The following is a 23,383-nucleotide window of genomic DNA, read 5'->3' as shown; positions in this document are numbered from 1 at the left end:
TGTCCTGCATTTTAACGGAATTTTTATTGTTTATTTATGAAAGTAAAAATTATCCTTATAGTTTTAGGGTGGCTGAGATCACACATAGGGGGGCTGAAGCCGCCCTAAAAAAGGTCTAGAACCGCTCCTGTGTACAGTTATGTAATTCACAGAACCCCATATACCCCACAGTTACGTAGACTCTACTAAGATGGCGGCGCCGTAAACGCATCAATACTCTCGACTCCCAGAATGCAACGCTTTAGCTGTAACACGCATGCGCGTTGAAATTTTTCTAGCTCAAACGTTGGTTGTGGAAGTTGGTGTGTGCTGCTAAGCTAACGCTTCGGTCCGTTTCTGATCTAGTTTACAAAAAACAACAACAACAGATAAATAAAAATGGCAGCTAGATATGATCGAGCTATAACTGTTTTCTCTCCTGACGGTCATCTTTTTCAAGTGGAATATGCTCAAGAAGCGGTGAAGAAAGGCTCCACTGCTGTAAGTGTCTGACTAGCCACTGAGCTAATGTGGCTAACTTTAGCGCCTTTGAATGAGAACTCGGCTAATCGTGACTTGCATGTTCTCGCTTACAGGCCAAACTACTGTTACAGGAGGGACTAATTACCGTATTTATAAACCTTACAATAGCTCATTTAACTCCTCATGCGTTTAACTGTGAACTATTATGTATAATCTTCGTAGCTATTAATATAAAAATGTCATTTTGTTTTGTTATATGACGATACACGGAGTTTTTGTGCAATATACACATGGCCTGTGGAGGGCGACATTACAAATTTAATCCTAATCCTTTCTGTCACTTGTTCTGTCATTAAAATTAGAATCATGTGCTGATTCTTTAAACACAACGATATGCTAAAATACTTTTTTTTAAAGGCATGTTATAAAGTATAAAGTTTTTGCTTGCTTGTCTTGAAGGTTTCCTTTATTTTGTTTCCTCATACAGGTTGGAATCCGGGGCAAAGACATCGTAGTTCTGGGTGTAGAAAAGAAGTCTGTAGCCAAGTTGCAAGAGGAGAGAACGGTTCGGAAGATCTGTGCCCTCGACGAGCATGTGTGCATGGCCTTTGCAGGTACGCTTGTTTCAGGCACCGTGTTTGCATGAACCAGCATGTTCATAATCTGATATCCTATTTGTTGTAGGTTATATTATTACATAATATATTTCTGTTATTGCTTGGGTTTAATTAAAGAAGCTGAACATTTTTTTTTTCCAACACGTGAAGTTTGAAGGAGAATGTAATACATGAAAAGCGGTTATGCATGGTTTGTTCTTGTCCAGGTCTCACGGCTGATGCAAGGATCGTCATTAACAGAGCAAGAGTGGAGTGCCAGAGTCACAGACTTACAGTAGAAGACCCTGTTACTGTAGAATACATCACACGTTACATTGCTACGCTTAAACAGGTACCAGGTCTTGGGTACTGAATCACTAAATCACTTTCATATCTAATGAGAAGGCAAACGATTACAAAAGTTGTGCTTTCTAGATAAGTTTACACACATACACCAGTGTATATATATTTTCTGGCTTTGTGGCACACACATTATTGTCTGTGTAGTATGTTAAGTACCTTTACTAAATGCATTTGTGTATTTAAACAATCATATATAAATTAGGCATTATATTAATGCAGATGTTGTATTTCCAACAGCCCTATTGCTTAAACCAGAGGAAACGGCTATTTCTCTGACACAATCCAAACTTTTCGAATGAATGTGTTCTCTTTCACCAGCGTTATACACAGAGCAATGGAAGGCGGCCATTTGGCATCTCAGCCCTGATTGTGGGTTTTGACTATGACGGGACTCCACGTCTGTATCAGACCGATCCTTCAGGAACGTACCACGCGTGGAAGGTTAGAGAGACACTAATATATAAAAGTAAATAATAAACTACTTAACAGGAATGTCGTGCCATCTAATCGTGTGTTGCATTGTGCTGCTAGAGGAAATCAGTGTCCTGCTACATAGTGCGTGATTTTTCCATATAATCTTTATTTGGTTCAACGCAGGCGTCCCAAAATATATGCGCTTCTTAATAATTATTGGCACGCCTAGGAAATGTATGAACAAAACACTCTAACTGAAGCATGTTCCTCTTTCAGTTTGACTTTTTAAATTTTCACCAGATGTTTAGGAACTCAACTCAAGTGGTCATCCAGATTTACTGTGTTATAAATATGAAGTGACACACAAGCCAAATTAAATAACTCCTTCACCTACATAGCGTAGAGAATACACACAGACACAAGAGTGTTGACCTTGATGCTTTAGACAACGATTGTCTAAAACAACCCAGTGCTGTTATGATTTATCCTGAAAGAGGATCCAGCTGCATTTTGCCTGCAGATGCCACACACACAATGTTTTCTACAGTCATGATTTTAAACACACCTGAAAGTTGTCATTCCAGTAGAGATTGACATCTCATTTCGTCCATATTGCGGTAGCCAGCCATGCTAACATTAGTACAAACTGTGAGGGTTTGTGGTTTGATCTTAATAATAAGTATCATTCAATTCTTACTGTGTTACTAGGCAAACGCGATCGGACGCAGCGCCAAAACTGTGCGCGAGTTTCTTGAGAAGAACTACACAGATGAAGCCATTGCTAGCGACAACGATGCTATAAAACTGGCAATTAAAGCCTTGCTAGAGGTAATGAATACATTCAAAACACAGGCACATTTTACCCCCAGACATTATCAGATTGGTTCGGTGTGTTTATTGCCTTTTGAACAATGTTCGTCAGGTTGTCCAGACGGGAGGAAAGAATATTGAGTTGGCTGTGATCAGGAGAAGCCAGCCTCTAAAGGTAACATGCTCTCGATTTCTTGTTGGTTAAATGTATACATCCACATTTTTCTTCTAACTGCTTTAGCAAACGATATATAAAAACATAATCCTAAGAAACGTACCTTCATCTAAACGACTAAACTCTGGATCACTAACTGGATTCATGAGCATTGCTGTTAATGTTTATTAAGCCTCCCCTTTTTAAGAGTAAGATCTTTGGTAACGTTTGTAGGTTTTTCTTTCTAGATCTCTTTAGGTTAATATCTCTTTTTTGCTCGAATCTCTGTGTTCGTCATTAGAACCAAAATCTCTCTAGGATTTTCACACCTGTTAAGAGCTGGACAACTCCGACTCAGCTCAGACACCGAGGACGAGCAGATTTTCTCTCACAGTTAATGTAGTGTGTGATGCAAGAACAGCATGCCTCACAGCTGAAACATCAGCAAAAGCGTTTTGTTTTTACTAAAACATATTGGATGTAGCATTTACAGTACATTAAAATCCCAGGAAGATGTGGTTGCTGCAATGGGTCAGCAATGCTGTAGCAACTCTGGAAGAGAAAGGGTTAAAGGCCTGAGGGTGGCAGCTTGGTGGTGCTGGGGCTTGAATGATAATCATATACGTGTGGGTTTCATTTCACACCACACCATACATGTTAGCCTCCACTTTATACACTTGTTGGTGTTTTTATGGAAGCAAAGCAAGGTACTGGGCAGCACAATAACTTGTCCTGCTTCAGTAAACACATCTGATCTTCATAGTGCACTCCCTCATTTAGATATTTACATTTAAAGCATTTAGCAGACAAACTTATTCAGAGTGACTTACAACTGAGCAATTGAAGGTTAAGGGCCTTGCTCAGGGGCCCAGCAGTGGCAGCTTGGTCCTGGGGTACGGACCCATGACCTTCCGATAAGTAGTCTAACACCCTAACCAATAAGCTACCACATCCCTCTCCCTAAGAACGATGTATATTGAAGCAGACAGAATTTCTTTAAAGTGTTCTCTTGGGTTGTTAGTAGTTATCGCAGTTTATTCACTTTTACAATATATACTTAATGAACATTTTTCTGCTCGCCATATTTAACAGATCCTAGAGTCCAAAGAGATCGAGACACTGGTTGCCGAAATCGAGAAGGAGAAAGAGGAGGAAGCTGAAAAGAAGAAGCAGAAGAAGTCTTCATAAACACTCACTCAACTTCAATACGCTATAATCATTCGTTTGTTTTTCTGCTTTTTATATTGGCACAAGCATTTGGTCCTCAGTTTGCCTCATCCGGCCTCATTTCTTATCCACTTTTGCACCGTCTACAATAACGTGATTGATTATTTACGTAATAAATCCTCTTTCATTACAGCACCATTGTTTGAAATGCCTTTCTTTTCTCTTTAATGAGAATTTTTTGTAGATGAAATTTATTTTAAATTTGAAGCTACACTTTAATTGGTTATTATGTACGAACCAAACGTTCTTCCCTGAGCTCCATATTATAGCTGAGGAGTTTCTATGGAAGTGCTCAATCTAAATTACCCAAATAGAGTATTGTGGTTTGTATACTCTTGAGTGGATCAGTGGCTTACATTGAAATTATTTTTATCCTATATCATGTAAAAGCATAATCACAGATGGATGGATGGATAGATCTTGGAGGATATTTGAGAACATGTCCATCAAACAGTGTTAAAAGTTGCTGTTTAAGGATTTATGAACACAGACTTTATTAATAATGGGAGAGAAACTGGCATTGTCATCCTACATTTAATGTCTCAGGAGATGGCTAGAACCCCAGAGCTTCCTCTTTCCGCTTGCCTTTGATCTTGTGGTACAAATCGGGACACAGATGACAAGGAACTCTAAAGCTGGTATGAAGATGTAGTCAATAATTAAATATCTTAAAAGTTTCGTTTCAAAGCACACGTTAGAGATTTGCTGGGTGTTCATGCAGTTAAAAATACGCAGGAATCTCTGCTGCACAGAACAGGACTTTCATTGTGAGCTTCATTTCTTTTCTGAAAGGAATTTCAATGATGTGTTGCAAATTCACTTCTTTCTGATTGTGTGAAGATTCAGTTCACAGTCTTTCACAGTTGTTTAAATGTAATACTAAATGGTTCTTTTTTTGAAAAGTCAGTTAAAAAGTACAGGGTAACTTCTATTGCTCTTTTCTTCTGACCTCCTGAAAATGCTTGTTTGCTCTTTTTCTGTATAAGAACACATGAATGGATTCTAAATTGGCAATTTTTTGGTTTACTTTTTCCATCACACAAATTGTTGAACTACAGCTTTGTGAAATGTGAAAAGGCATGGCCAGTTAAATACAGCCTGTACAAGTAAGCGACAAAGACATCCAGCATGCAGGCTGAGTAATTAAATGAGTGGTCTTTAGTGGTTGGGAATGTGTGAGGGTTACTGTAGGGCAGCGGCTCAGCTGTGTGTGAATGCACCGAGACATACACACAGTAGATGGGACTGGAAGTGCTCTAGGCACAATGTACACAGCTCCCAGTGTGACAGTTCTGCTTATTAAGAGGTAATAGAATAACCAGCCGGCTGGGTCTCAGAAAAGCTTTAATCTCTTGCAGGCAAGGTCAGACACATCGCTTTTATCAAACTGTTTTACTGTCCTAATAATAAGCTGGTTTCATTTCCATTTTTCTGTTTAGAGTCAGCACTTGCATACTATCCTGTTGTGAGGGCCTGGTCTTATTCTCAAGCTCAAAGTGACATTGAATTTTGTTCACTAAGTATTAGACAATGTCGTATTGCTGTGTGCGCTGAGGTGATTTCTTTTACTTTGCTAGTGTTTTCCTCCAGTGATGTTGACCTGGTTGTTCTTCGTTTGGCCCTGTGGCTGTGTGTAGCTCCTGTAGGCCAGCTTTAGGGTCTGAAGTGGCATCCACTTCTTATTGGTTGTCCCTTAACCCTGAGGCTGTATCCTACCCTGATTGGTCAGTTCCTATGCCTGCAGCATTACCCTATACTGATTGGCTCCTGAGGCAGTATCCTGTTCTGTACAGGATTGGTGCTGTAGGCGATGTCCTCGAGCTTGTTCCAAAACTCCATTGCCAACTCCTCATCCATTTACTCAATTGAATTATAGTGAGAATGTAAATATGAGATTGAATTAACATTAGTTAACATTAGATGTATAATCAGGTAGTTTCAATATTATTCAGAAAAAAACAAACCAAATTTTCCCCAAACATGGTCAATCCTGGCCATCATTCTCAACACAAACACGATACAAGAGCAATGCTCAAGTGTTTTAATACCTCAAATAACAAGTGCAAAACATTTCAATCAATACTGTAACAACTAACCAAAGAAACCAAAGAACCGTTAATCCAGAAATGAGGTAGTGCTCATTTCCAAAGTAAGCCGAAAGACACGCAATTCCAAGTAATCTTGGAAAGAAACAAAGATTTTTAACGTAGGAAAGCATCATACAGTGTAAGAGAGTGTCTAAGTGCACGGTCCTGTTCCATGCAGAAGATCAAATCTCTGAAAGTGACACGTGTTGGAGGCCTTTGAGACGTTCTCTGAGCACGTAAACTCAGAACCTGAGGAAAAACAGAGACTGTGAACTTCCTGCTACTTTTAATCTCAAACACAGAAATGCACTACAATTCTAATCTTTTTAGAGAAGATGAATTTTAGACCAAGGATTCATTAAATACTGAGTTCTTTTGTATTTTTTTCTCACACAGTACATTAGATTCTCCTATACCATACTAGTAGCTCTTAAAGAGATACATAAAAATTCACTAAAAACTTGCTCAGATAGAGAAGATCTGGTTATTTCTCAATGCAAAAATGTGAGCCTTTATTATATCTATCTTCAAAAGTGGATCATAGTGCAACCATATAATGTTCTGGAAAGATAATACAAACCCCCCATTAAAACATAACAGAGAAACAGAACAAATCAAATTGAAGATCAGCTCAACTACATGCCAGAACATGTGTATGGTTCCAAAATCCTTCCCTCACTTATCAAAATCAGATAGAATAAAACATATCAAAGCTGGATATCATGACACATGATTATGTAATGACATACAGTCACGTTCTCTCAGACACAGAGAGGCTTGTGTGGAGGTCTATACCTGATTAGTCCCTGAGCCTGAAGCTTCCACAGGTTTCCTCTTCCGAGGCCCCAGAGCTGCCAGTGCTGCCAGGTTAGCATCTCTGTGCTCCATCTGAGCTAGCTCTTGCTGCTGCATCTGTTTGAGTGCAGTAATCTCGTTATAATAAAGGCCATGTGCTGATCTGAGCCAGTTCCATTGCCAGCCAAGTCATGTCACTACATCTATTATGCTTCACATATACATCGTATGGTACACTTTGCCCTTTTCCCCTCCCAACTCCATTCTTGTCTTTTTTCTGATTTCACATTTTTCCAGTGTTTTAATCCATAGAAGTTAGCATCTTGCTCATGAAGCCAACAGATGCAGCTTGATTCATGGATTTTAACTCACCCTCTGTTGAGACATGATGAAACATGCAGTTCAACATCTAAGCTATTCATGACACTAAAGTGTAAACTTTCCTTCTCCTTTCATCTCATCACTTTCTACAAGGAGATGCATTATACTGCCAAAGGTTTGTAGACACCTGACTATCACATACACATGTGAATCTCTCTCAAATTTGGCCACAAATTTTTCAAATGCAGAATTGTCCTGAAATGTCTTTGAATGTGCCAACATTAAGATTTCCTTCACTGGAACTAAGTGTTCTAGTTGAAACATTGCACAAACCATGAAGACATGGTTTAGCAAGGTTTTTGTTGAAGAACACGGTCAGCAGAGAGCCTGGAGCTCAACCCATCTAGTTTCTGGTCATAAGGTGATCTTAGGGACGAATTGGAAAATAAACTGTGTGACTGGACATCAGTGTCTCTTTGGTTCTTGTGGCTGAATGGACAAATCCCCACAGCTATACGCTCCAAAATGGAAAGCCTTCTCATTTTTACATTGACCAGATTTGGCAGATGACCTTCACCAGAGCCGTGTACATTTATCTCATTTGTATACTCAGTTGTATAACTCAAGGGCCCACCAGTGGCAGTTTGGCAGTGCTGGGATTCGAACTCACGACCTTCCATCAGTTGTCTAGTGATGAAGAGTGGAGGCTGTTATAGCAGCAAAAGGGAAACAGCTCAATATTGATGCCCATGGTTTTGGCATGGGATGTTCACTGGGCAGGTGTCCACATACGTTTGGCCATGTAGTGTATAATAACGCCATCCTTCATGCTCAGAGATCAGGGCCAATTATGTTAATTCAGGCTTAGCAAAATATCTATAATGATCTGCTGTCTAGGTTCCCATGCTGAATTTGGCTACCTTATGTAAGTACAAGCACATACTCATGAAGCAAAAAATAGTGAAGACACACTGATCAGTCATACAGAGGGCCTGAATCTGATTAATGTATCTGACTGGAATCACTTCTTTACCTGCATTTAACTCTGCAGTAGTAGGCTAGTGTTACTATCTAAGTTTCTTATTTGTCCTCTTCTAGCAGATAAAAGAAGCCAGCAACAATTTAAATATCAATTTTATTTGAAATTACACTTTAAACATTGGAAGTTATGGTTACATGCACTTGTCAAATGAGTGCAATAATGAAAAAACTGAAAAAATGACCAAGGTTTTTATGGTTTACTTTTATCAAACTAGCTGGTGCCAATTTCAATTGCACCTTTAAAAAATATTACAACAAATCTAAAAGAAAAAAAAATGTTTTTATACATTTTGTATAAGGATACATTATTTATATTTTATTTATTTAATTATAATTATTATTTTTTTAATTTATTTAAAATTATTTTTAAAAAATTATTTATTTTAAACGATAATTATACAAAGGATTAATACTGTTGAATTGTTACTGGCAACAGACTTGAAGGTAAAAAAAAAGTTTATTTTTAATAATTTCTTATCCTACACACACGTGCATGCACACACACACGCACACAGGTCTAAGGAGCCTTCGCTTTGCTCCATGTACAGCCTCAGGCTTCAGTTTCTGCTCCAATTAAACTCAAATTAAAATTAGGTTCCAATCTGAAAAAAGAAAAAAAATCCCTCTAGTGTAGTCTAGTATTTCTGGGGAATGTGTTCTAGGGAACTCTGACAGCTCTAACACAACATAATTGAAACATGTGGGATACATACACACACACAAACATTCACTCACCAACCTCTTTCGCTCTCTGTCGGAGCCGAAGCTGTTCAGGGTCCTCGCAGCTCGAGCGACTCTGAAAAGAAAATAGACAAGACACGAAATGGCTGTCCTGCTCACGGTCAGTGATTATTCATGTGTCTACAGTACACTCCCACACATTTACCTTAGCAATGCGCAACAGGGTTTCCTTCTCCTCTTCTTCTCTTCTTTGTTTCTCCACTTTTTCCAGCTGTTCCAAGAACTTTAGCTGGGCTCGAGTGTCACTGGTCTGAATGTTCCACCAATCATCCTAACTCCAGAAATGGGCATGCAATCTTTAACAGCATTCAACACCTAGTCATTCAGATTTTGACTAAAAACCAACAGGGATACTCTTCTGGTGTTTGTTTTGTATTACATCCACTGGGCATAAGTATTCACCCCCTTGATCTTTTCTACATTTGTGATGTTGAACTGAAATATACTGCACTTGGGTTTTGTCATAAATCTGCACAAAACAGCCTTTATTATTGAAGTGGGGGAAAACAGAATAGATTATAATAGTATTTATTTAAAAAAATGGTGTGATCACATATGCATTTAAGCCCATAATAAATGTTGTGCTGTGAAACCCAAAAAATTGATCACAGATCAAACTGAGTGGAGTCTACATGTGTGCAAGTCTCAATACATAAGCATATGCTTAAAACCCCAAACAACAAAAGGTCTGAAAATGTTTAAATCCTCACTTAGCTAAGCAGAGAATAACCAAAAGGTCAAGAGGATCTCTGAAGCAGTCGTAGAGCTTGAAACCTCAGATGGGAAAAGTTATTCACAGGACAACTGCAGCCCAGACATTCCAAACATTTCCAAAGTGAAAAACCAAACTTAGGAAATCATATGGATATTAGAGACTCAACAAACATGTGGAAAAGGATCTATGGTTCTCTGATGACACTACATTTGACCATCACTTCTCATCACTCTGAGATCTCATTTCCCCAGTGATGCATGTTGATCGTAGCATCACAGTGAAACTGCTCACGGTTTAGAGAAAGAGTTACTAAACTAGAACTGGAACTAAACTAGGGAAAAAAAAAACTATATGGCAAGAGTCTGAGGCATTATAATTAGTTAGCACATAAATATTAGACATATTGTGTAAAGAAAATGAAAGATTCTAGGATTCCAGTCTTTATGGAGTTATACTAGTTACTAATGTAGGTATTCTGGTTGTTAGTATGAACTATGTGAGGTGTTTTTGTTCATGTGTGTTTGATTATACATACCCTGTAAGAGATATTATGATGATGTGCTATAACAGTGAGTTTTTCCAGCAGATTGCGAAGTCTTTCCTGTGTGGCATGAGAAAGCAACTCAAGCACATCTGGATTCACCTCTGCAACACCCAGAGACTTACCTATGTGCAGACATACACACAGCACAAATGTTTTACTTTTTTTTTTTTTTATCATCGCCAAATATCATGGCTTTCTGAAAAAACATTGCCTAACCAAATGATCTCAGAAGTAAAAAAAAAAACAAAACATCTAGAACACCACCAGTTAAATACTTTGCATATTTTATTTAAAATTGTATTTAATTTACCGAATACACAAACAATTTGGCTAGCTTTAACTGTATTGTGATGCATGTCTAATTAAGATATTAAAAGTAGAAATATCAATCAATATTCTTTCAATGTCTTAGGGATGTTTCTTTGGAGGAAGGAACGAAGGGATTGATTTGTTTACTTGTTTGGATTTTAGGTTTTTAAATAACTAACTTCAGCTAACCAAGCATTTGAAATAGTATTTTTGCTCAATGACGTATGATTTAATAGACACTATAAAATATTACCAAAAACTCACTAGAGAGGTTTAACCTTATAACATAATTTCAGCAAGCATTACCAGGAAAGATGCCAAAAGGAGACAGGTAATAATTGTTGCTTTGGCATTCTGTTACGCTTTGTGAAAAGACATCTGCAAACACTCTCATTTTCCCTTTTCTGCTGACACAGCCAGCTCCTGCGAGGACAAGCTTGTCTCTTTTATTTCCACATCCCCGTGTTCCATCTCCTCCTGCTTCGGGGTAACTCCACCTTCCCCTACCTCCCTTGGTTTTCTCACTTTCTCTCCCTTATTATTTTGATCAGCACAGTACAGGGGATTCTTGCCAATCTGGCAATTTTGTGCCACTCCACAGCCATTTGCATACTGATGAAGGAGAACAGCCTTGTCAGAGATCCTACTGATCAAAGAGAGAGTCTCTGCCTTCTGTCTTTCACTACCAGGGTTCAACATGTGACAGAATGTCAGGAGACTAAAAGCATGAGAAATGCCAACAATGGAGAAGGAGAGGGGGTTGAGTGAGAGAGAGAGAGAGAGAGAGAGAGAGAGATAAAGAGGTGAAAGACAAGGACATACCTTACAGATGTTAAAGTTACTGTAAATATATGTGGTACAACCATACCAATGCATTTTTCATCATTGAGTAGGTGGTAAGACACAGTTACCGATGTGAAGCACTCTCTGTTGCAGTGCTGTGGTCTGGAGGAAAGGCTCGTCCCTGCATGAGCGCACCACTGTTCCCACCAGCTCTGAACTGAATGACAAAATGCGAGCGTTTTCCTCATTCACATTTACACCCGCCATGGAGGCCACGTCATTTATGTCGTCGTCATCACTAACAAACAAAAGCACACGGTCATACATACACAATGAGTCTCACTATATAGGTTTTTGTTTGGTAACTGGAACAGGTTTATAGGTTTGAGCTGTAAGTATACAATTATATACTATAACTGACTATAACCTCTTTGTCTCCTCCACTCTCTCTGGCAGTGGACCGTCGCTTACCAGGTGTTATTTGGGCTTTGGATCATTCTCAGTACAGCAGTGACACTGACAAGGCAGTGACATTATTAGGGACACCTACCTTGTTGGTCCACCTTACACTAATGCTCATATGCTAGACACTAACACTTAGCTGATTTCGTTTGTCTGTTTTGAACCCTGCATTGACATGATACTCGTACCAGTGAGCCACAACCCAAATAACGGTCCTACGGTGGTCCGTTTCCACTGTTGAATGACTACGAGGCAACTAGAAAAATAATGTGCAGTACGACATAAACTAGTCAGTGTACTGTGTGCATATAAAAAGTCCACTGCATTTTTAAACCGCTACAGATTATTATTAGGTTATTTTTCTACTCCGCAAAACCAAAACACAAAATCCAGAGTGGAGAATAGTAGACATTACCGGAATAAGCCTGAGGTGCTGTTCTTGAAATTGTGTGCTTGTGCTGCCTGAGTAGGTCCAGAGGGGGTTTTACATGCCTGGAGTGAAAGCTTCCTAAAATCTCCTTAAAAAAAAAAAAACACATTGCACTAGAAAGGTCAAAATAATTAATACAGCAAATAGGCATTACAGAAATTCACTATAGTTATAGTACTATCTTGCACTACCATCATTTTACTCTGATGATCCAGAGTGAAAATGTTATTCATTACCCATTAATTCCTGATGTGGTAATACTTGTCACAATGACATTAGCATTGATTTAACCTGATCTGATCAAGGCTTGTTTCATGAAAAAAAATTTTCATGTCTTTTTGGATTTTATGAACTGAATTTCAAACATTTAGACACAAACAATCAGTGTTGCACATTTCAGCAGCTCCACTCACCTGCAGGTTTAGTCATGCAAGGATGGACTTAATGAGTACAATAACAATAAACCTTGATAGACATACTTTAACAACCACTGTAGTACCAGTGCAAAGTCCATTCCTCTTTTATTATGAAATAATCCAATCCTTTTTTTGGAAATGTTTTTTTCTGGTTTTATGTCATTAAAGGTGTTTTGAAAAGAAAGAATACGAAAAATGATGAAGGCTGGGTTTGTGCAAAGAATAAGATAAACAATTCATTTAAAATAGGTAATGTAACTCTACAACTATTTATGCACATTTCCAGATCTGGCAACGGGTAGATTAAAATAAAATATAAAATCCAGACTTTGTCCAGTTTTTTTCTATTTATTTATTTATTTTTTGGAAGGGAGAAGAGGAAGAGAAGAATAAGGATGAAGATGAGATGGTGAATAATAGGGGAAAAGGAGAATAAGGAGCAGAAGGAGGAGGAGGAGAATAAGGAGGAGGAAGAAGAGAGTTTAAGGAATAGGAAATATGGAGGAAAAGAGAATAAGAAGAAATATGAGAATGAAAAGTAAAGAAAAATAAGAAGGAGAAGCAGAATAAGAGGGAAGGGGAGAATAAGAAGGAAAATAAGAATAAGGACAAAAGTGAGAATGAGAGAGCAGAGAATAAAGAGGAGGAGGATAAATAAAGAGAATAAAGAATAAAGAGGAGGAGGCAGAAGAGAGATTAAGGAATAGATAATATAGAGGAAGAGAAAATAAGGAGGAAGAGAAGAATAAAAGGAGACGAGGAAGAGGAAAATAAGGAGAAGTATTTGGAGATGTGGAAAAGGAAAATAAGGTGAAGAAAGAATGAGGAGGATAAGGAGAAAGAGGAGGACAGGGTTACTACTGTACCTGCTGCCTGTGTGTTTGTCTGAATGACTGGCTGCTTGGCCTGTGTGTGGTTCTGCACTGGCAAGACAACATGGGATGAAGAGGTCACACGTTGCTCCACAATCACTCCTTTGCTTTGCTGGATCACCTGCTCAAATACAAAACTTCAACTTAAATGTAGCAGAGCTCGTACAGTCAGGCAGAATTAGACAAAGGAAAAGATCCCCACAACTCACTGGCAATGCAGGAAACCAAGAGGGAATGCTCTATGTAAATGTCAGCTTTCAAACACTCAAAAACTGTGTGCGTGTGTGCATTTGGGGAAAGAAAAATGAGGGGCAATATTCCTGGAGATATTCTTCAATATAAACAAAATGCAATAAACAATAAAATCCACAGAATTAGATTAAAAGATGACAAATGACATTTAAAATGACTGCATCAAGCATGTGATAACAGGAGCGGATGGGGTACTGGTGGCTTTAAGTGAATTATACTGAAGTGTGGGTGGCAGGAACTAAACCAGAGAATGAAGATAAATTGGACAAAATGTCCTAAAAATGAGTCACAATTCAGCAAAGGGCTCAATTTCACTATTTCAAACATAACTGAATTAAAAACTTGGACAAAAGGACAAACATACAGTATATCATTTTTGGTCACTTGTTTAAAATCACTTGAGGTTTACAATGAAAAGAGTTATATTTAGTATAACTTATATTTTATATTATATTTATTTAGCATAATCTAATATATATAAAATAGTAGATGTTTTACTTTCCAAAGCATTATTGAGCTGCAGTAGCAGAGTACTTTCATTTAATACCATTTTAAGAGGCTAGCTTTAGAATTTGCTCAACATACAGTACCACAGAAACGATTACGGTGTTAAGCAGAACACATCGTACTGTGCTTGCGAACCCTCAGCTAACTACTTAACTAATGTGGACAAACTCATTACACTGAAGTTTCAATGTTATTGTACTTATTGCCTCTACATAAACCTTTAGTTTCAAGCTGTGGATCATTTATTTACTCAGTTCAGCTCAAAACAGCCTCAGTTCTTTCCACAAGATCTTGGAAACATTGCTTTGAGATTCTGCTCCATGCTTAGAGTTTTCAGATGTGCTTTCATGCTGTTACTTTCATGCTCTACCACATCCCAAAGGAGTTGGATTCAGATCCAGTGACTAACAAGACCACTGAAGAACACTGAACTCATTGTCATGTTCAAGACACTACTTCTTTGTGACATGGTGAGTTATCATGCTGAAAATGCCATTAGAAGGTAAATTGTGGCCATGAACGTATACAGCATTACAGCAACAATTCTGAAATAAACTATGGAATTCAAGCAATGATTGGTAACAGCCCAACAGTTCATTAACAGCTCAGAGTGCGTCAAGAAAAAACACACCGTAACATCAACTTCACCAGGGCTGTCAACATAAGGCAGATTGAGGCATTGGATTCGTGCAGTAGGTGAGTAAGGCAAAATTCTGACCCTACTATCTGTGAGCCTCAGCAGAAACTGAGATTCATTAGACCAGGCCACATTTTTTCAGTCTTCCGCTGTCTAGTTTTGGTGAGTCTGTGGTCACTTCAGCCTCAGCTTTCAGTTCTGGGCTGACAGAACTGGACCCTGATGTGGTCTTCAGATATTGTAGCTCAACTAACTTTGATGTTCTGCACATGATACTTCTCTGCTCACAAAATGTACAGAGTGATTATCTGAACTTACTGAAGTCTTTCTGGCAGGCAAGACCATTCTTAGTTGACCTTTCTATTCAACAAGAATTTTCCTGGATGTTCTTCTTTATTGCACTATTCTGAGTAAGCTCTGGAGACTGCTGTGCATGAAAACTGTAAAACTTTAATAACATTTTGGCCTTTAATTATTTTGAAGACTTATTTAGGTAACAGTATATGATATATCTGAACATTTAGTGCCAAGTGAGCTTACCATTTGAGCAGGTCTGGCTGATACACTGCCTCGGAGAGGCTGAGAGAACGTGGTGGAGGAGGTAATGCTGAGTTTCTGGGCACTGCTGCTGATTGTGGATGAAGATGATGCTTTGGTCTGCTCACTCTGCTGGATGAAGAGCTGAGAGTTTGGGGTGAGCTGACGCACAGCTGGAAGGCTTCTCTGAAAAAGTCAAGAAACCCTCAGACTAAATTTTCTTTCATCCCAAATCCTTTCATATCAAACTCACAAAGCCTAGATCTTACTTTAAGAAAGGGCACCAGGTATGGTTGCGGGGATGATTTCAGCTCCATGTAAAGTTTTTCAGTGAACTCCTCTGCTTCAAGTCTTCCGTCCTGATAAGAAACAAACATAACACCATAAACCTGGTTCAAACTAATGCAGAAATGGAACTAAAAAATCAAAAGGATGTGATATCACACCAGCAGGTCTTTGACTAGAGCTCGGACATTCTGTGCCATGTCAGGTGAACGGGTCCCACTCGATGCCAGCTTCATTAGAGTGATCAGAAAGTTTTTACATTTCTTTACATTCTCCAATGTCTCCTGTTGACAATAAAAAACATGTTAATTTCATGAAAGAATAACACGTGATCAAATTAAGACAGATTACTAAAAATAATTCAATTAATCAAAATTGAAAACATACTTACTTGTAAGAAAATTATTTTAATTTTAAAGGTACCTAAACGTATTCAGAGGTCATGCACGAAATTTCTGAACTTTCACAAACATTTCAAGCAGGAATGAATAGCATGTTGTGTATATATGTATGTACCAAGAAAACCAAAATAAAAAAAACATATGGCTGAAGCTACTTAATCAACGATTGGTCAGATGAATTGACATTCTAGCAGAACTCGAAACTCCATCATTATTTATTTATTAAGTTCTATATTGGTATGTTTGCTGTAAATTATGTCACCAACCCAACCTCCAGGTGAGGTCTGGAAGAGACACAGGTTCTCATCCAGGTTCTCATACAGATAGTTCTGGGTTTAGATTAGGTGACATATCTCACTGTCTGGTGTAAAAGCAAATTTTTGATCATTTTGATTTATGTGAATAATTTGTGAAGGCAACAAACACACATACTCACAAAAAACAAGAAGAAGGAAGATGCAGAAATGACTCACGGTTGTGACAGTAGCTGGATTGGAGACTTTGCTATTGCTGCTGGCTTTGATGGGAATATTCGGGGAAATATTTCGAGGTCCAATGGCAACTGGGCGGATGCTTTGAGAAACTGATGTAGAAAGTGATGCTTTGCCAATAGACTGAATAAATACAAACAAATCATTGTTTTGTATTTAAATACCTGCCATATTAGTGCCTGCATACAAAAAAAACAAAAAACGCTGACCTATACAGGTATATACTTACCGTTACTACAGATGTAGAGGGAACATTTATAGTCCTTTGGCTTATGGTTCCTGTTGTGTTGCTTATCGGAGGTTTCTGAGCAGAGGTGACTTTAATGACGGTGGGTCCCGTGATAGTGTTTGGCTTAATGCCAGTCCCTAACACTGAGGGGGATTTAATAATTGTGCTTCCTGTAGTGGTAGGTTTGATTATGGTAGTGGCCATGGTGGAGCTGGGCTTCAAAACAGCCTTTACTGTAGAGGAGGTAGGCTTTACCAAGGTGGCTACCGTTGTAGATGAAGATGGAACAGAAACTCTGATGATAGATGTAGCTGTTGCCTGTAAATAAGATTTTGCTTTATTCTACCACCAGTTAAGAAAATACATGCTATTTTGTACATCATGATACATGGCTTTTTTTTTTATAAGTAACCTCTTATTAAACTGAGTTGCAAAAAAATATTAAAATTAATATAGAAAATAAAAAAATTTAAAACCTGGGAGGCTGGTGGTCTTACAGCTGTAGTGACACTTGATGTTTTGGGCACAAAGCCCTGGGCCTGTGCTTGAGCCAAAGCCTGCTGGGAAACCAGCATCAACTGCCCACTGTCGCTGCGAATTAAAACCATACCTAGACCAAAAAATGGCACAATAGTTACGATGAAGCACTTACAAATCTGAGATGCCTTTAAGGCAGCTCTATCTGAAACGTCAACACAAACCTTGTGGAATCTGGAAGTTAGCAGGTAGTTGAAGAGATGTTGTCTGAGGGCTCCGTGGCACGGTTACATTCTGTTGTGAAGTCCTCGGTAAAGCCACGATCGCTGCTCGAAGCGGAGTTTGGGTCACTGGTGGAGGTCTGATCTGGTTAGACGTTACAGTGAGTCCTCCAGGATGTGATGCTGAGGTTTGTCCACTAGCCCCAGCCGTCGACACCATTCTCGCCCCCACCACCAGCGGCGTGGCAGATCTCACAGGCACAGAGCTCACTATGGCATTTTGTGTTGGAGTCATGGAGGCAGATGTTACAGTGAAGGTCACAGGATTGTTCAGCATACCCGATGGTCGACCTTCAGCTTCAGCAGAAGGGTTTTTAAGTGCTTCAGGTGGTCCTAGTGTCTGAGTTTTACTTTCCTGTGTAAACACTGACTCCTTGGCTGAAGGTTGAGACGCGCTGGTAGCATCTTGTGCGTTGTGTTTATCTGACACCTGAGTACACGGTGCTGGTGAAGCGTCTTCTAACGAATCGTCTGGTCTTTTAACGTCGTTTTCATTTTCGCTTTTAGACATGACAGACATTTAGAACACAAACGGCGTTGTGCCATGTCAGTAGCACACGCTCATCTGGTTTAAAATCCGCCTTCTTGTTACAATGTGAACAGTTTCCTGACTACTAGCTTCCTTCAGTAAGGAGTTTAAACCCAACCCGCCTCCTCGGTCAGCTGTGCTCTGTAACACAGCCTCTTCGCCAATTAGCGTCAATGCTAACTTTCTTCTTTCACCGCATTTTTTTCACTCTTTTACCCGGATGTAGGTTACAGAGTCACTTGCTGATCATAAAACAATAAATTAATATATAAATACAACGTATATATTGTATATTGTATATGTATATTGTCATATACACTCGCCGGTCACTTTATTAGGAACACCTGCTCACTTTTACAGCACAATGCACAAAGTATACCATACAGATTCAGGCAAAGAGCTTCAATTAATGTTCAAATCAAACATCTGAATGAAGTGTGATCTCTGTGACTAACAGTGACAGTGGTGGAAAATCTGTACACAAGCACAAGTACTGTTAGATTGCTGAAATGATAGTTTTACAAGTTTACAAATTTACAAGTAAAAGTACTGGTGTTACAAAGGTACTTTAAATTTTAAAAATAGTAGTAAATGACTTTGTACTCAAGTACAACTGAATTTACAGACTTAAAAATATACTCATTAAAGTACAAATAACCCCAAAATGAGTACTTGTAATTCGTTACCTCCATAACTGTAATTAATTGGCAACTTGATGGATTTAAGGGAGGTGAACTAAAGATAATGAGGGGTTAATAATATTAAGAAGAGGCTCAGCAGCTATATGTGGTAATGGTCTGTGATATCATCACTTTGAGGTATGATATCTATATCAGTGACATCTACTCCATGTGATAGTATTATATTACATTGTACTTTCTGAAATTAAATAAAGTCAACTAAAGTTTGCTAGCTAAACAAACAAAAAAGAAATTAAATTTTATAGACTGAAGTACATGAACAAATAATTAAGTAATTATTGTGGTTAACACTTTCCAGTAAAAATGTACAAAATTACATTAATAGTAGGTAATGCATCTGTTAATGTGAACAACACACTAATTTGATTATTGTCATAGTATTTTGTTCATGTTTATCATTGTATAAATATGCAATAAAGCACTTGGGACCTGCTGTTATAGGATACAAGGCAGAGTTACAATCCCAAATCATCTTTAATCCTTATAAACTTTTCATATTTCATGCCTTTACAGTATGGACCAGGTCAATATTGGCCATGAGCTCTCGTATAGTGTCTATACCACATTTTAAACTACAAATCTATTTAGAATGTACAAATATATTTTAAATACATTTATATTTGAATGTGAAAATTGCAAGAATGCTTGTTTATCTTGAATCTTCTGTCAGTTATTTTATAAACACTATACAAGTTACCCAAGACCCTGTGGATGGGGCATTGCAAATATGGGTAGGGATCATTTAAACGTCGCACCCACTTAAGATTTAAAGTGCGAACCATGAAAAATAAAAGTAAAAACAAATAAAAAATACTGCTCAAGGTGGATCCTCTCTGTTTGGTGATGATTAAGGATTAAGGATGCTGTAACTATAACAGTTGTCTTAATTAACAACGCGTGTGAAATAAGAAAATTCATAAAAGGTTTATTTTTATAAGATTGTCTGTACCCAGTTACTTGTGAACCCAGACACTTCCATACTGACTGTAACCAATAAGCTTTTAATATTTGTTTTTGTTTTATAATAGTATAATGTTTTTAGAATTTATTATAGAGTAATAAAGAGCTTCATGTGCATTTAGGCTGGATGTTTGTAAGAAATTAATGATGCTGGATGCCTTTTGTGTTTTCTTGTTTGTTTGAGCATCTTTAAATCTCAGCAGCTTCATTATCCGAATCAGATTTCAAGCATCTCGGCCACGTGACCTCATCACGCAAGATCTTATATACTCTAAATTTATCTTAATTCAATAATGTTTAAGGAACTAGGTTTAAGACTCCATAAACACACAGGGTCACTTTAATGTGTGTAGCCGGTCTGACTCCTGTCATGTTTTTTGGGATGTAGGAAGAAACCAGAGAACTTTGAGGAAACCCATACGAACATCGTGGAGAATGTGCACAGGAACAGAAAGTTTTCTCAGGAGCGATATTAGACAGATTGGTGACAGGCGATGCAGCAGACATGTCCTTTGTTAAACATATAAAACTTACTGTTTTTTAAACTTACTGCACACAAATTAAAAAAATCTCACATGTTTTTTAGACTCTCACATGTGTTCTACTGTATGAATCTCTGTTCAGTTTATTGTTACAAACATCTGTATCTATATATATTTACTCAGTTCTGGTAAATACTGTTCATCAGTTATTTCATAGCTCATATTGAGGTTTTAATGATGTTCAGTTATTAATTTCTAATTTTATTTTAGTGAGGTGGAATTTTAAAGCTGATTATTTTACTGCACTTTAACTGCTGCTGCTGATGTGTAAGGCATCTACACCAACATTTATTTACTGTGATTAAAAACTCAGACCATTTGTGCAACAGTTGGAAGATATAATTTTATTTAGTCATATTATGGTTCTTTATGTTCATGGCCAGACCCACTTTGAGTTTCCCAGAAGATCGTTGACCATAATGTCTTGGCCATCATCATTGGGGTCCTGATTTGTAATCTTTAGGAAATACAAGTTAAATTGTGAATCTGCTAGAGATAGTTTAGGTGTTAAATGTCTGGAGTTATTATGTGAAAACACCATTATAAGAACTTTAAGCTTTTTTACTGTATTGCTTTTTTTTATTTCTTACCATTGAGTGCTTCCTTTCGGGAAGAAATGGCTGGAGGAACTGAGGAAGCTGTGGAGATGGGAGGAAGCAGTCATCTTCAACTGTCTCCACCATTGGGGGTTGGGGTAGACGTCGGGTGGCAGCACCTGGTAGTACTCAGGGTTGTACATGGAGTAGATGTTGTCAGTGTGTGCGAAGTCAGGTGTATTAGTGGCAGGCACATAGTGCACTGTTTTTTCCTGCTGGAACTGAAACAAAAAAACAGAGTTGGCTTTTAGAAAATCTGATGGTTTCAGAAAAACAAAAAGAAATGAACAGATTCATACTGAGGCTTACTGATAAATAATAATAATGATGCTTCTCTTCAGAAACAGGCCTGGATGTAAGTAAAATGGATCCTAATGATCAAGTTTACTAGCTTCATGATAATCAAATCATGAGCACGTCCCCATGTCCATATATGGACACAAAAGCATGTCCTCTCAGGTCTGTGTTATGCAGACAGACTTTAATGCTGTACCTTTGTGTTTGGTATCATGTAGGCCGGTTTGTGTTCGAGTGGAGACACAGGTTCAGGGGGAGATGCAGGTTCAGGTGGACACACATGTTGGGGTACAGACATGTTCTCGCCTGGAAACAGGCTCTCGGGTTCATACATGGCTGTTCCTCTCTTAAGCTCTTTGACCATAATGTCTTGACTATCATCATTGGGGCACTGAAATGTAATCTGCAGGAAATACAAGTTGGAGTTGTACTGTGAATCTCCTAGAGATAGTTTAGGTGTTAAAGATCTGGATTTATATGTGAAAACACCATTAGAAGAACCTTAAGCATTTTTAATGTATTGCTTTTTTGATTTCTTACCAGTGTGTGCTTCTTTTCAGGCAGAATTGGCTGTTGGTTCTGAGAAAGCTCTGGAGATGAGAAGAAGCATTCTTCTTCAACTGTCTCCACCATTGGGGGTTGGGGGTAGGGGGTAGAAATCCTGTGGCAGGACCTGGTAGTACTCAGGGGTGTACTTGGGGTAGTACTCGGGGTAGTACACAGGTTGGTACACAGGGTTGTACTCGGGGTCGTACTCAGGGTAGTACACAGGTTGGTACACAGGGGTGTACACTGAGTAGTACACAGGTTGGTACACAAACTGGTACTCAGGGTTGTACATGGGGTAGACGTTGTCAGAGACGTGTTTGAAGTCAGGTGTAAAAGTTGCAGGCGCATAGTGCACTGTTTCTTCCTGCTGGAACTGAAAGAAGAAACAGAGTTGGCTTTTAGAAAAACTTAGTGTTTCAAAAAAAAAAAGAAAGAAATGAACAGGTTTACTGAAGCTTACTGATGTAAATAATGACATTTCTCTTCAGAAACAGGCCTGGATGTATTACTTATTATACTGTATCTCCCACTTCTGTGTTAAATCATCATGTCTAAGGCTTTAGTGCTCCTAAGACAAAAAGCTACTTGTCTTACAATTTAATATGAAATTAATATAAATGTAAGTGATTATTAAACTTATTATTAAACTATACAAACTAAATATTAAACTAGACTAGACAGTGTGAATGTTTTAAATAAAATGGATCCTGATGATCAAATTTACTAATCAACAAAGTCATAATCAGGAAACTTACCATTTTCCAAACTTGGTGGTGTGATGTTCCTCGTTTGATACGAAAAATTGGTTAAAATGAAGTCTGTTGTGTAAAAATTTGGTGTGTGTTGTGTAAAAGTTTGGCGTGTGTTGTGTGAATATAAAGTATGCAGTGTAAATTGTGAATAATATGTCTCTCTAAATAATGGCTTGCTCGATGCAGTGTGCTCACTGTGTCTGAATTCGAATGTCAACAATATACATTTATACCTTGATGAGCTCTCGCTGAGTTCCGGAACGTCTATGAACCTGTAGGTCACATGACTCGCCCTACAGCAGCCTTCAGTGTTATACACTACACTATGTATGTACGTGTATGTATATATGTAACCATATGTTTACCTTCACAACCACAACACGACAAAAATTCTATTATATTCAAAATGTCTTGACTAGTAGTTTAAGATATGAGCAGCTCAGCCTCAAGATCCCTCGCTGTAATTTTTTCAGTCTATATATCTGTGTAAATGGGAATACAGTGTGTAGTCTACAGTACATACATACAGTGTAGTACAGAAATGTACATATTTCTCCAGGCACACAGACATATTGCTCCTGGCACAACGCTGTGTCAACATACAAACATGAAGCAGCACCTTGTGCCACACCTCCATTGATATCACATACAGCTGGCTTTAACCACTAATATGTTTTGCTAACGTGTTTACAATCTGTTATTCTGACTTGAGATTTAAATTTTGGCATGAACTGCAGTTAGAACTAACCTGAAGTGGTTTCTGAATCCTGATCATTTAAATGTCAGATGCACTGCCACTAAAAATGTTGCTTTTTTTA

At 38.2% G+C, this 23,383-nt stretch overlaps 3 protein-coding genes across 5 annotated transcripts; 1 reads left to right on the top strand and 2 right to left on the bottom strand.

Moving 5' to 3' along the window:
- The first annotated feature begins 264 nt into the window (after window positions 1-264).
- On the top strand, window positions 265-4,161 carry psma8 (proteasome 20S subunit alpha 8). The gene is made up of 7 exons (XM_027179553.2): window positions 265-480; window positions 950-1,076; window positions 1,286-1,410; window positions 1,740-1,862; window positions 2,544-2,663; window positions 2,758-2,820; window positions 3,892-4,161. Exons 1-7 carry the CDS (start codon window positions 379-381, stop codon window positions 3,985-3,987), a joined length of 756 nt encoding a protein of 251 aa, XP_027035354.1. The 5' UTR covers window positions 265-378; the 3' UTR covers window positions 3,988-4,161.
- Window positions 4,162-6,053: 1,892 nt separating this feature from the next.
- taf4b (TAF4B RNA polymerase II, TATA box binding protein (TBP)-associated factor) lies at window positions 6,054-18,421 on the bottom strand. Of its 3 annotated transcripts, none has more exons than XR_003445571.2 (15): window positions 17,583-18,421; window positions 17,358-17,491; window positions 16,882-17,199; window positions 16,635-16,775; window positions 15,922-16,044; window positions 15,745-15,834; window positions 15,479-15,661; window positions 13,537-13,663; window positions 12,240-12,342; window positions 11,491-11,660; window positions 10,262-10,392; window positions 9,157-9,282; window positions 9,006-9,066; window positions 6,909-7,025; window positions 6,054-6,362 (listed from the first exon to the last, which is right to left on the bottom strand). XR_003445571.2 is itself a non-coding variant. In XM_027179550.2 (15 exons), exons 1-15 carry the CDS (start codon window positions 18,157-18,159, stop codon window positions 6,228-6,230), a joined length of 2,532 nt encoding a protein of 843 aa, XP_027035351.2. In that variant the 5' UTR covers window positions 18,160-18,421; the 3' UTR covers window positions 6,054-6,227. The 3 variants fall into 3 exon arrangements, 2 of the variants coding, with proteins under 2 accessions (XP_027035351.2, XP_027035352.2); XM_027179550.2 differs by having other exon boundaries at window positions 9,010-9,066; XM_027179551.2 differs by lacking the exons at window positions 6,054-6,362; window positions 6,909-7,025 and adding an exon at window positions 8,835-8,872.
- A 2,278-nt stretch (window positions 18,422-20,699) lies between these two features.
- On the bottom strand, window positions 20,700-22,775 carry LOC113664029 (phosphatase and actin regulator 4-like). Its single transcript, XM_027179615.2, has 5 exons — window positions 22,569-22,775; window positions 21,805-22,186; window positions 21,461-21,667; window positions 20,962-21,188; window positions 20,700-20,828 (listed from the first exon to the last, which is right to left on the bottom strand). Coding segments are annotated over exons 2-5 (792 nt in total). The 5' UTR covers window positions 22,162-22,186; window positions 22,569-22,775; the 3' UTR covers window positions 20,700-20,827.
- Between the last annotated feature and the right edge of the window lie 608 nt (window positions 22,776-23,383).

This window comes from Tachysurus fulvidraco, chromosome 16 (assembly GCF_022655615.1).
Source record: "Tachysurus fulvidraco isolate hzauxx_2018 chromosome 16, HZAU_PFXX_2.0, whole genome shotgun sequence".
Lineage (NCBI taxonomy): Eukaryota > Metazoa > Chordata > Actinopteri > Siluriformes > Bagridae > Tachysurus > Tachysurus fulvidraco.
The sequence above is the reverse complement of the archived record's forward strand: the minus strand, read 5'-3'. Positions and strand labels throughout refer to the sequence as shown.

Bases quoted from the DNA above. Each gene is read 5' to 3' on its own strand.
- taf4b (XM_027179550.2), bottom strand. From the start codon at position 18,159: ATGTCTGTCATGTCTAAAAGCGAAAATGAAAACGACGTTAAAAGACCA. The intron at 15,835-15,921 runs GTGTGATATCAC...GTTTCTTATCAG, and splicing joins CTCTAGTCAAAGACCTGCTG to GACGGAAGACTTGAAGCAGA. The intron at 9,283-10,261 runs GTATGTATAATC...TTCTGGAGTTAG, and splicing joins ATCATAATATCTCTTACAGG to GATGATTGGTGGAACATTCA.
- LOC113664029 (XM_027179615.2), bottom strand. From the start codon at position 22,161: ATGCGCCTGCAACTTTTACACCTGACTTCAAACACGTCTCTGACAACG. The intron at 21,668-21,804 runs GTAAGAAATCAA...TATTTCCTGCAG, and splicing joins CTGAAAAGAAGCACACACTG to ATTACATTTCAGTGCCCCAA. The intron at 21,189-21,460 runs GTACAGCATTAA...TTTTTGTTTCAG, and splicing joins ACATGATACCAAACACAAAG to TTCCAGCAGGAAAAAACAGT.
- psma8 (XM_027179553.2), top strand. From the start codon at position 379: ATGGCAGCTAGATATGATCGAGCTATAACTGTTTTCTCTCCTGACGGT. The intron at 1,077-1,285 runs GTACGCTTGTTT...GTTCTTGTCCAG, and splicing joins TGTGTGCATGGCCTTTGCAG to GTCTCACGGCTGATGCAAGG. The intron at 2,821-3,891 runs GTAACATGCTCT...CATATTTAACAG, and splicing joins GGAGAAGCCAGCCTCTAAAG to ATCCTAGAGTCCAAAGAGAT.